The sequence below is a fragment of the Anopheles maculipalpis genome, chromosome 2RL (assembly GCF_943734695.1).
Source record: "Anopheles maculipalpis chromosome 2RL, idAnoMacuDA_375_x, whole genome shotgun sequence".
NCBI lineage: Eukaryota > Metazoa > Arthropoda > Insecta > Diptera > Culicidae > Anopheles > Anopheles maculipalpis.
In genome coordinates this window covers 85427705-85440812 of record NC_064871.1, presented here as the reverse complement: position 1 = coordinate 85440812, position 13108 = coordinate 85427705, and the positions used below count along the sequence as shown (strand labels likewise).

Below are 13108 nucleotides of genomic sequence, written 5' to 3'. Positions count from 1 at the left end.
AAGACGATTAAACACAATTTGTTCTTCTAAATATAGCTACTTTCTTATTCGCATGACTTCACTTTTCATGTTGTTTTTTTTTCCTTTTATTCAACAAATATTAATAATGCAAAATATGATCTTCTTTGTGTAAGTCACCGCCCCGCGATTGAAGTATGCAAAACCACCCATGTTTTTCCACCCATTTACATTTTCTAACATACCCACCGTGGTTTCAGCTTATCTGTAATAACGATCAGACAGCAGAGATAGAGAGAGAATGCGCGAGAAAAAAGGACGATCACACTTTGCCCACATTCCTTCCCATCGAGTTCCGCCCCAGGTCGGCTATCTCTACAACAATCTTGAAATGCAAAAATGCGCTTTACAAACACACGATCAGTCGCATGATCGCATGTTCTTGGGACGTATCGGGCCCGTTGTACCGCATCGTATCCCCGGGCAGCCTCTCATCACCGCCATCGGCCGGGCGGCGAGTGAGTAAAGCAAGGCGTCGTACAAATCTGATGCACATTAATTGCCCTCAAGGCACTAGAGCGCAAGACTGGGCGGGAAAGTGGTGGTTTTGTAAAAAAATACAAAACATTTCAATTTTCACGCATCCTTCGTCAGGGGCGGGCCATGTGCTTGTTTTTATGGGTACGCAAGCGATCAACGGCCCACTGCTTGCCATCCCGTCAGGCCGTTTCGACAGTGTGTAGACACTGCACTGCTTTCGAACGGGAATTGTTTTAATTACATCTTTATCGCTGATGAAGAGCGTTGGATGGTTTTGTGGGCAACCGGCAAAGGACCCCGGGAGGGGCAGGCTGGATTTAAATTGCACGATCGAACGAGCTTGGTTCGGTTTCAGGCCGGCCCCCCAAAAAGGATTTTTTCCATTTCCCACGCATTTCCAGCGTGTTTTAGTTGATTTTTAATAGCGACAAAACAGTTACTGGGTGAACGATCGAAGGGGGTTTAATGTTTTATGTTTATGGCGATGCAATGTGACGGTGTGTGAAAAATAAGGGAACAAAATTGATTTTATACTTCGTGTGCGGAAATGGAACACCATCAAGTGGGGAAAAATAAATTAAGAAAACTTTTATTTTGAATTGAGATAAAAGTATTTTGATTCATTTCAATCTTGTTTGTCACAATCTGTCACGGCTGTCTGATCGATTCTAGTTTGAGTTAAAGCTTCTGAAGCTAAACCAAGCGTTAACATTTGAAAGCTACTTTGGGCGTTTTCTAGTAATATAATGAAAATTTTAACAGGGAAAAGAGACGTTAGAGGGCACATTTTGAAATTCTCATAGACGGAAAATGTAGGAGCAAAAACGCTACTTTGTGATTTTATTTTAATTTAGGATCGATCGTCCTGTAGAAGGATAGAAATTCTCAACATTATCATGAAGGAATTGTGAATTATGTCTTTCATGGCTCAAATCTGTTCTTTACTGTAGGAGTTACAGCAGTCAGAGTGGAGGACTTTTTCTTCAACTGCTTCGAAGTCTAGTCTGGGGTTTCACAAGGAAGCGTGCTCAGTTCGCTTCGTTTTTCTTTGTTTGTCAACGATCTTCCTCCAAAAGAAATTCTACTTTATGCTGATGCCTGGATGAAGCATCCCTCGTTGGTGGGTAGATCATGCGAAGTGATGACCGATCCCGAACTCTCGTGCAGTTCCTTGCTACGTCGTCAAATCTACTTGGATCAGACGAATAAGCTTTTTCCTGCCAGTAGATCCACGTATCCGTGCTAACAACGCAATGGACGGTTGGGGAGCGTCAATACAATCAAACAAGAGGGAAGCTGATGAGAGGGTAAGTCCTGTCCAAGCAGTTGACACTTAGACTGATAGTAAGGCAGCGTGAAAAAGAGTCCACAAAGGACTATGCAAACAACAAATCTTGTGTAAGATCTCTGCACCCTGTTGCGGAAAGACCTGACCAGCGAACAGAATATTGTTGTTCTGCCATGTTTTATCCCGATCCTGAAGTTCCAAAAACAACGAGAAGAAAATTTAACTGTCCTTGCGATCACCAATCAAAATCCCTTCGTTCATAATATCACCTTTTGATTGACTTTTACCGCCACAATCGACAAAAAGGTGCATCGAATTTACTACCAGCACACTTACTTTACCTACGATCACACTCCACCGAGCGTATCACCTTCCCAGACACCTTCTATTCTACCGAAAGCAACTCAATTACCTCGGTGCATCGAGAACCGATCTTTTCGGATCGGAATCACTTTCTCAGCTGCGCGCAATGAAATTCGACTCCTTACTGCACATGCAAGGCTTTACCTTTCACTTGACGTTTGTACCAGCCGGAACGATTGGGTGGGCCCCCGACTCGATCTCAACGGGGTAATTTACATAAATTTTGTGTCAGAACCAATCAAAATAAAGTTTTTTTGATGTCGCTTTTCTTTCGCGATACCTGTTTCGTATAATCACGCAACGGAATGTGTTCAATAAATACTTTTTTAACCTCAGTTCTTTGCGATTTTATTTCGCTCCTAAAAATACGCAAATTAATTCGCACAGCCCCGATCGATCAAGCACTGGAGTTGCACAAATAAAAGACCAAAAAACCACAACGCGCACAACCTCAAAAGTGCTGGATATCTTCATCGAATGCCATTCCATCATCTTCGTCAGCGGTCCAACGTTCGAAAGAAGGCTCGGAATTCATGTCCCAATCATGTTCGAATGCGAGTTGTTTTACGGGGATGTCTGTACGGTCGAACCATGCCACCGGGGTGTACGTGCCAGTAAACAAACAACAATTTACGGTATCGCTCAGCGGTAATACACCGACACGGTACACCGTGTACCGTCGTCTCGATCGGTGGTCACAATTATGGTATTGTGCAAATCGTAAAACTTTCCCTTCCACCGATCGAGTCGCCGCCCTTTTTCCTTCAGCATTGCGAGTGAGGTGTTTAACTCTTCGGTGTACAATTGAATGTGTACAATAGGAAATACATTAGTGATGGGATCAACACTCAATGAAATTTTTTAGACCTAAACCTAAGGCTAAAAGGCTTACTAGGCCAGGTCGACCATGAAATGATTTACTAGACTTATCGATACCACATACTTAGAAGGTCAGTCAGTTCGTTTCCCGGTCATGCCGTATGCAGACCGATACTTCTGCTTCTACCACCAGGCCGGACCTTCTTAAGCTTATAAGACATATTAAATAGTTGACAGTCAGAAGTTGTCTTGCTGCAAGAATCATATCACGATCCATATCTAAGAGAAGCATGTTAAAAAGCTGCCTGATGTCATTCTCATGACGCTACCATAATATCGTTGAGGACATTTGAGGACTGATGAGGACATTGTGTCAAGAAGTATCTACTGTTGGAGTACTGAAATTGCTTCTGACCAACAAGGACTGACAATCCATAGTAGGTCGCTAAGTCAAGAATCATGTGTCGAGATCGTTGGTCCCTTTGTCCGGTGAGATACGGACTCTCCTGTTTGTTGTTCACTAACGCTCTAGAAGGCGTCATGGCGAAACGCGAGCTTTGACATCCGGGACACGATTTTCACCTGATCTCTCCAATTTATTGGCTTCGCGGATGGCATCACCGGACAGGCAACTGTAGCGGTGTACGAGGCGAACACCCGGCTGAAACGGGAAGCCAGTAAGATTGGATTGAGGATCAATCTGACCAAGACATCATACCTGTTTGCCGGAGGATGTATAGTGCTGATTATGACCATGATAGAGCACGTCTCGGAAGCAGAGTATCAGTTTACGACGACGATCTGGAGGTGGTAGACGAGTTCTGCTTCCTTGGTACGTTCATAACTTAAAATAAAAGGAACGAAGAGCTAGCTTCGCCGTTTGGTAGTGCAGATATGAGATAGCCAGGGACTAAAGGATACGATGGTAACGTTGCCGGACTTAAAATCAATCAGGAACCTGTCGGAGGTAGGTTACAGTCGTGGAAGAACGAATGCTAAACCGAATTTCTTGGGAACAGATTGGAGACCTGACCATGTTAGCTCGATGTGCTCAACCTTAAGCAGACCAAGAAGAATAAGAAGAAGAAGATTACACGTAGTCGGGCATACACCAACATATCTGTGAGGCGGAACACGAACAAAGGTCCATCTTTAGACATCAATTGGATATCAAATTTTGCTGGCATTTTTCTTCCAACATTTAAGGAGTTTTTCTCTTTTTTCACAAGTTACTGGCCCTCGTCATCGTTAGTTAAGTTTAACTATCTCTAATTGATTGATAACTATCCCTAACAAACTGACAAAGTGTTCCAATCGTTGGTAATAGCATTTCAACTTTTAGAACGCTAACTGCTGACTAGAAGATGAGTCAATTAGTAAAACGTTTTGAAGCAATGATTACATTGCTTTGAAGTAATTAATAGAGAAATAATTAATTGAATAATCCAACTAGCATCGAATTACTGTCCTATTGTTTTAAACATGATCTTCAAAATTTCCAAAACCCTTCGCCGGAGATCCTAAACATAGAAGCTTCTTGCATGCCAAGAGTGTAAGTTCAGTAGGGTAAGCTTCAGTAGACGATATCAGTCCATTAAGACGTTAAACTATCCATTAAACCATAAGCTGTCTTAATCCTCGACCCTTAAGAGTAGTTTCATCTTGCTACTGTATTCTACCCAAGTAAATGGTACCTTCACATCGAAGGGTTTACCGCTAAACCGATCGATCTTCCAATTGGGACAAAGTATTCACAACAGCAGCAGCAACCGCGATCGAAACGACTTCAACGACCGATCAAACACGAGCTGGGAACTCGCTCAACAAGACTCTTCGGACGGGACGGTTATGTTTGTACTACCTCACCTTCCTTTACCTCCATGCTTTTATGTTACGTCGGCGCGAAAGCTCGCCATCGATGACACTCCCCAAAACGACGGAAGATCGGTTCCCATCACCCCTTTTCTTAGCTCCATGTTCTCTGTTTGCCGTATCGTGTCCGTAGTCTTGTCAGGCGTCAAATATGGCAAAGCCGGGGCGCGTGTTCGTCATATTCTCCTTTTTTTTTGCCTTTTAGTTTCGCGCGCCCTGATGCTGCGCGTTGCGTTGATCGAGAGTACTACTGAGAATCTCTGATTTTCTCTGATCAATCAATCGACAAGCTGTCGGTCAGATTGTGTAGCGCGCTGTGTTCGAATAACTCCTTTTTTTCTGCCTTCTCGTATGCCATTCTTGATCGTTGAGTGAGTCTGCCCTGTACAACAGGCGGCCCTTTTTTGCAAAGATCCGGGTTCGTTGGGTGTCACCACGTGTTGGCACATTTTGATAGGTTCTTCTCTTCCCTTTTTTTTATGTCTATCAGTTCAATCATCTTAATATATTTTCTTCTTCTATTTATTCCTCCTTTCGGCAGAGTGACGTCATGTCGTCTAGCAGCGGCCTTCTAAAAGTAGAACATCCCAGCAACAATGGAACCGGGCTGGTACCGGGACGGTTATCCCTCAGCAGTGACAACCTAGCGACCGGGAGCAGCCGTCTCGGCCATGGGGAGCGTGGTGGCTCCCTCACACCGAACCTGCCGTCGATGGATCGACTCAGCGCTCCAATTCTCACACGACGCAAGTTTAGCTTCCCTGCCAACCTACACTCAACAGCTTTGCTAGGATTTCCGGAAATTGGCCACCGTGATGGTATGGGTGGTGGTACATCCCTGTCCGCCTCCAGCACTGGCCTATCCGCACGGAGACGGCTCAGTAATGTGAGTGATGTGGTCACGCGAAAGCTCTCGAGTACGATCGGCTGGAAGCAACCGGTACTACCCTCCCAGGACATCATCACACAGGGCAAATGCTTGTGCGGCCAGTACATCCGGTGTCGGTTGAAGCGATCCGGTGTGTTTAATCGTAAGCTAGGGCTACAGCGCATCCGCAGTATCGTCGGAACACCTTCGATCCATGTCGTGCGGGAAGTGTTTCCGGCCTTATTGAGTGTAAGTAAAACGTCGACGTTCCTCGAGCTTTTGAGGTCTTAGTTTAAGAAGGACAACCATTTCTCCAGGTGGGCGAGGAACTGGAAAGGATGTATCCACGCATCTACAACGGCATTGCACGGCAACTGACACGCTTCGGGCGCGGCGAGCTCAAAACACCCGAAACGGCTCCAGTACTCCTAAGTGCCATTGCACGGGATCTCTTCAAGGCGGACATTACATGGGGCAAGGTGGTATCACTGTTTGCCATCGCTGGCGGCCTTTCGGTGGATTGCGTGCGGCAGGGACATCCGGACTATCTACCCAAGCTGGTCGAGGGTGTGGCGGACGTGATTGAGGATGAGCTAGTCACCTGGATCTCAGAAAACGGTGGTTGGGTGAGTAGAGGTGGAGCTGGAAGATTTGTAGGAAAATAATTTTACGATTTTACGACCTTTTTCTTCCTTTTTGGCCATTTGGCACACAGATCGGTCTAGCGAACAAGGTGCGACCACCGCCGGAAGAGATCACGTTCACCGTACGGTGTCTAGTAGGAGCAAGCTGTGTGATAGGACTATTTATGTTTGTCTTTCTGTTAAAGACGCTAGGATTGTATTTATTTCCAAATATATTCTCTTAATTTTGAATATCTGCTTTGGAGTTGAATTATTTATAGTGAGAAAAAAAGGCAAGATCTCCCTGATATCCTGTAGGCCTTTCAATAAGACCCTTCAACCAGAAATCCTTTAGAACCGTCCATCATGAACCAAAACTGTCTGGACCAAGCCGGCCGTATTAGAAACTAATAAGTCTTAAAGGCTTCACACGGCAGGACCGAGCTTCCAATCCCACCCGGGCCGTTCCCCCGTTCTGTAAAGGCTATCAAGCCCTTACTGTATTATTGAGCATTAAAAACAAAACAGTCAAGATTCTTTCCGAATCTCCCACCTTCAATCATCCACAATAGAAACGGAATTGATAAAGAATCTTTGTCACTTGCCTATAAAATAACCGTGAAATGAATTAACTGTGGAGATCGTTCTGAATGATCCCTGATCTCCAAAAAGGATCCTTCTCATTTATGTTCATTGTTCTATTGTTTATATACATACTGAACGATATTCAACTCCTGTGCTCAACGGTTATGTCATAGTGTTGGGTAGTGGGTTCGAGAGCTACCGGGATGCCTCATCTCAATGAACTGAGGTGAGAGCTCTTCGTTTTCACTTGGTCCTCATTCTCACTCACTCACAGCTGTTTGTCCTTTTCGAGCTCTTCACCCACAAGAGGTAGCTCTTCGCCCTTTTGGACCTATTCGGCTCCTCTGTGCTCTTCTCCCTCACAATAAGTAGCTGTTCGCCCTCGCGAAATAGCTCCTAGCCCTCTTCGAGCTCTCCGTCCTCACGAGGCAGCTCTTCGCACTCTTCAAGCTCTTCTCCCTCAGTGAGCGAGGAGCTACTGGAAGGCCTCACCTTTCACACATGTTAGTGAAGCAGTTGACCTCTCCTCTTTTAAAAGAATTACTTTACACAATACTAATTATGTCTAGCCTTTCTTCCTTTGTTTTATGTCGTATCGAAGTTTGCATTATAAATTAACTAAATCACAGCCATTTTCTTATTAAGCACCATGCTCTGCAGCTGGTTAGCTCGTTATGAAGGTTGATCTTCCATACAAACGTTTTGGCCGTTGGGCAGTAAATTGCACACAAGCCGCACTTGCATACAAACGCATCCATACGTATGTCAAACGGGCGAAAACATCCGACAAGTGGTCGGATGACCCCCATTCAACCACCCCCCACCCACACCCACTGCTGTTTTTCCGACACTCGATCATCAAGAGTTTGATTATCATCGGCGAATGTACACAGAACTCGCTGCTAGTTCACTAAACAGTTCTCGTTTCATATCGTTTTCCTTTGTTTTTTAGAAGGTAACCTTTAACCGTGTGTGTTGTGGATTCCAATTACGGTACCAACAATTCTGGCCACTTTCCAGCGCGTGCGTGGTTTTTTCTCCCTCACAGAACCGTGCGCCTGTGTGCATCAATCACGGGATGACCGAACGGCACCACCGCCGTCGTCGTCGTTGTTAGTGTTGTCCAGCATCTTCTTGAGCGAAATGTCGTCCATTTCCGCGGCGGGAAGTGGGTTGCAGCATCCTTCCCAACGATCACCACGATCACCGATAGTGGTTGCTGCCGTTGCTGCTGCTTCCGCGATCGGATCGACCACGATCGGTGGCAGTGCCAATGTGGTCGGCTGGTCCAACAAACGGAACCCGATTCACCATCTCACCACCAGCCAGGACGTTATCAATCAGGTGAGTGGAGAGTGAGAGCATCAGCTGCGGGTCCGCCATCATGGCGCCCTTTCAAGGTTGTTTGCGTACCGAGGAGACAACAACAACGGCGGAAGGTGTTAATCACCCTGTGTGTGCGTGTGTGTGCGTGTTTCGCTCTCATTACTCACTTCTCCTCCCTCCACCCACCCACACTTTCTTTTCCAGGGCAAATGTCTTTGCGGTGAGTACATACGCGGCCGGTTAAAACGATCCGGACTGCTCAACCGGAAGATCCTGCAGCGATTGCGTAACTCGATGGAGCACTGTGCAGCGGTCGGGGGCGGTGTGGTGGTACGGGAAGCACTCCCCATACTGAACGGGATGGGTGAAGAGCTCGAACGGATGCATCCGCGCCTATACACAAACGTTAGCCGACAGATCTCGAACGAACCGTGGGGCGAGCTGACGGAACCGGACACGGTCGGCTATCTGCTGCACGTGGTTGCGAAGGATCTGTTCAAGAGTGGCATCACGTGGGGCAAGGTAATCTCGCTGTTTGCCATTGCGGGTGGGCTAGCCGTGGACTGCGTTCGGCAGGATCATGCCGACTATCTGCAGCAGCTGATCGAGGGCACGGCGGACGTGATCGAAGAGGATCTGAGCGGTTGGTTGGTGGAGCGTGGCGGATGGCTTGGACTGCAGGATCACGTGCACCCACCGCAGCCGGAAATAACCGTCACCGGGTGGCTTAGCATAACCGCGCTGACGCTCGTCGTGATTTACGTCGTGTCACTGTTCCTACGGGTGATCGGTAGCAGCTACATCGAACCGAACCGATCACCCACCAACTAAACTAAAACTCTAGCAGCTTTCATTCCTTACCGCTTTAATGTTAATTGAATGTTTTGTTTTAGACACCATTCCGCTGATACTATCCAGTCTGTCTTTTATAAGAAAGCCCTTTAGAATATCCCTTCATCCTTCTACCGGTAGTACTAACGGCAAAAAAACACACACAAACCCTAATAGCTAACGCGGGAGGCCAAATCGGGGAATATCCAGGGAAAATGGGATCATTAGAGCTAAACTAGTGCGTGCAAATATGTGTTAATGTGTTTGGTTTAGTTTTATTTATAATTAGTTCTACTTCTTTATCGTGCGCGTGTGTGTGTTTCTTATTTAATTTGCTTTCTTTTTTAGATTTTCATGTCCTTTTTTCCTTTTGTTTCATGCTACCTGAGCTTGTAAGCTGAGTTAAATCCTTCTAAAAATTTCTTCTATAGGCTCACACACACGCGAGCTTCTAAATATGTATGTAGGAAGGGCGTAGAATGCAATAAATATACAAAGCAAATATTGATTTACTGCTAAACGTTTAACGTGCAAGCAGTGATTGTTATAAAGATTGTTTAGTTGTGACCTTCTTTACCATCTGAACATCCTACAGAATGGAAGCAATAGTTAAATAGATTTAGAAGCACTATTAACTCTTTGATATCTAATATCCCTTCTGAAAATATTCAAATGATTTAAATAATTAGAACGATTTTTCATACAGATACAGGGAAATGCATACGATACTCGCTGCACCCCATCATGGAATTTCCCCTGTTTGAATCAAATTATCAGTTGATTTGAAGAAATTCTGACTGACAAAACATGTGAGGAACAACCATTTAGAATCTTTGCCGTACGATTAATGATATTTCTGAGTGAAAAACTTGAGTATTTAAACTCATTTCCTGACGACTAAGGCTAAAAAATTTATCTTTTCCAACATCGTCTCCGTTTCGAAATCGTTTCTGATCCCAAATTAAATTCCAGACCCGACCTACTACCCGAAACCGATTCTGGATATTTTGGAGCTCACTAATGACCGTTGTTACCAAAATTCCATCCCCAAGACCCTTGATTTCTATCACAAACAATGGCGCTATTCTCAAAGTAACAGTTGGTACTTTGTAAATTAAATTCTCCTTAGTTTTAAAATAAAAAAAAAAAAAGATCCCTTCAAGCATCACAAGCCCTTCCCACACTGTTGCTAATGAACGACAATCAATTTGTTAGCTCCACCAACAAGATCATCTAACACGCGTGCAAGCCGCTAATTGCTTCGTGATCGATATTATCATCCAAAACGATAGCGACAATTAGCGACAATAATTAGAGCCAACGAGACACACGAGACAGGCGCGTCTACAGTTGCTAAAGAGCCATTTAATTTTATCAGCACGCATCTTAACCATTTTAGTTTCTAGTTTCGGTAGCTTAATAAACAAAAAGCTAACTTTGTAACGAGACTTGTACGTTGTAGCTATATATTCTTTTATATTAAATCATAGCAATGTAAATAGATAGGTTTATTCATTTCGTTATCAAAAAAACAAAACCTAAGTAATAGCACGGGATTATACACGTATTTAACTACTACAATTTATATCATTCCTCTATTTTTTCTTCCTGTTCAATGATGAACTAGTTAAACTCGTGTCCGTCACACGAGTTTAAACTGACGCGTTAATAAACCAAGAGACGGTTGGAACATTTAGGACGAAACACGTGCATCACACAAAATGCAGCACTCAGTAAACAACCTGCAATAAACCGGCCCTCAACAACGGTCGCCATTTTATCGTAGGTACACTTGCAGCTGCATGGCCGACTGGAGTAGCACCTTAATGCCCGGCATGAAGCTGGCGATCTGGGAAAAGTCCGGCCCGGATACCATCTGCGTGTGGAGTCCGATACCGTTGGCGTAGTCGCCGGCCTGTATCAGGGCCACCAGTTGGTTCAGCGAGTTGAGTGTGTTTTGCGAGAGCTGGAAGAGCGCAGTTGAGTTTCGTATAAAAAAAAAACAAAATAAATAAGATCTAAACTTACCCTATTCTCGCGCAACAGATCGTACAGCATTTCTAGCCTTTTCGAGACGTCTTCCAGTTTTCGTTTTGTTTGCTAAAAAAAATTTTAATAAAAATTATTTCCCTGAGCAACAATCAGGGAGAAAGCGTTTTCCCTTCTCTTACCGGATTTCCTGCCGATGCTACACACTGCTTCTTCAGCTCCTCAAATACTGTCTGCATAAACACGTACTGTTCCGGTAGTGGTGGCTTCTGCTTTGGTGGTTCCGGTGCCGGAGGTTGCATGGGTTGGTGCTGTCCACCGTCCATCGGTTGCTGGCCCTGATAGTACATGCCACCTTGTCCCGGAACGCCACCGGTCTGTTGATATCCGGCCGAAGGTAGCGTTGGCTGGAAGTTTTGATAATTGATCGTATTCGACTGTGGCGGAAGTCCTGGCATTGCGTTCGATGGTGGACCACCACCCATCGACGGATTGTACATCGTTGACTGGGGTGTCATGTAAGGCTGCTGCTGTTGCTGCTGCTGGCCAGTATTTCCCTGCATGTAGTTACTGTTCGGGTCCGGGTATCCGTTCGAGGGTGCTAAACCGGCCGGAAGAGGTGACGTGATCGGTGCCATAATGCTCGGTTCAACTTTAGGCTGCTTGTGAGGTAGAGATTTGAGACGAAAAGGAGAAGAAAAAAATACGCACACACACGACGAGAGAGGGAGAAAAAGGCAATGAAAGCATTAGCGAAAAGCTGCTCGTTTTTTTGGGGGGTAAACGGTAACACGATCGGTTCCTATCGAACGGTAAGCTGCACTATGTAAAGCACCGCGCACTAAAAGTCTTTTGTAAAGGGAACTATTATTATGAAACGATTTATAAAAGACAAAAGGAAGCAGACCAAGGGCAAGGAGTCGGAAGCAGTCAGTCGCAGGTGGTTTGAGTGAGAGATAAAAGGAGTTCAAGGGAAAAGAAATACAGAAAATGGGTCGAGAATCTTGCTTTGAGAATTGATTACAAAGTCAATTGATTCTTTTTGTTTTCACAGGTTGACTGTTTTTTTAACAAAGAAGGAAGTATGCTAAAATCATCAAAAAGATTAACACAAAGCGTTCAATAGTATAAATATAAACGAACGAGTAACAAAAAGAGAGTATAAAAATAATTGTAGGCAATGAAATGAGGATGAACAAAAAAATAAAAACAAAACATGAATACATGAAGCAGTAGTTAGTTGGTGGAAAAAGTAATGCATGGTTAAGAATGATCATTTATTACTTAGAAAGCCCAAACAGCCTCGTTAGTCAGAAATTAGAAAAGAATATAGAAAAAATGCAAAGAAGGACTTTGGAAACAATAAACAAATATAAAGAATCAATGATAGAAAATGATAAATTTGATAATACTTTAATAGTTTTGGAAATCTAAAGATACGTTTGTTCAAAAATTAAACAAAAAGACAAAGACGGAGACTTTTACACGAAATTATTTAACGATTTTTATCCCTTTGCATTCATTTGTTTCTTCAAGCGTTAGTAAATTTGTTGAAAGCAAATACTGAATAAGAAAGTACCAAAACATACAGTGACAGACGATAAAATAAGACCACCCAAGGTATTGCACATCACGTAAAAAAATTATTTACAATTGATTATGACGGTCCAGTGCCGTATTGTCTACATCACGTAAAAATGTGGTCGAAAATATTTCAAACATATTTCAGTTTTTTTTATTCAAACCAGCTTTTTGCCAATCATCTTTTTAAAAAGTGGTCATAAATGTGGTCTTATACTATTGGTGGTCACTGTAGGATGAAGAAAATGTAAATTGAGGAAAAATAAAGAAGAGATACCATCTTTTTAAGCAAGAAAAAAGCGAAAAGGTATAGAATAAGAAACAGTAATGAAGAAGAAAAATAAATTAAAAACAGAAAAAATTAAATAATTTTGTTGTGAAATTGGAAAAATGAGACATCAACGAAAATGAAAGTGATCTGGTCACGATGAGGAATGTCTTATTTTTGTATTTTAATAAAGCCAT

At 43.7% G+C, this 13108-nt stretch overlaps 3 protein-coding genes across 3 annotated transcripts in view; 2 read left to right on the top strand and 1 right to left on the bottom strand.

The window, feature by feature from the left end:
• Nucleotides 1–13108, bottom strand: part of LOC126567795 (protein transport protein Sec31A) — a 64814-nt gene that overhangs the window by 46019 nt on the left and 5687 nt on the right. The window contains exons 6-8 of the mRNA XM_050224096.1: nucleotides 11245–11721; nucleotides 11102–11173; nucleotides 10838–11039 (exon numbers count right to left, since the gene is read on the bottom strand). Coding sequence (XP_050080053.1) covers nucleotides 10851–11039; nucleotides 11102–11173; nucleotides 11245–11721 — 738 coding nt within the window. The 3' untranslated portion in view covers nucleotides 10838–10850. The remainder of the gene's footprint in view (nucleotides 1–10837; nucleotides 11040–11101; nucleotides 11174–11244; nucleotides 11722–13108) is intronic.
• Nucleotides 5382–6582, top strand: LOC126568573 (bcl-2-related ovarian killer protein-like). The gene is made up of 3 exons (XM_050225071.1): nucleotides 5382–5957; nucleotides 6026–6334; nucleotides 6424–6582. Exons 1-3 carry the CDS (start codon nucleotides 5391–5393, stop codon nucleotides 6574–6576), a joined length of 1029 nt encoding a protein of 342 aa, XP_050081028.1. The 5' UTR covers nucleotides 5382–5390; the 3' UTR covers nucleotides 6577–6582.
• On the top strand, nucleotides 8060–9086 carry LOC126568420 (bcl-2-related ovarian killer protein-like). The gene is made up of 2 exons (XM_050224892.1): nucleotides 8060–8260; nucleotides 8447–9086. The coding sequence occupies exons 1-2, from the start codon at nucleotides 8060–8062 to the stop codon at nucleotides 9071–9073; spliced, it is 828 nt and encodes a 275-aa protein (XP_050080849.1). The 3' UTR covers nucleotides 9074–9086.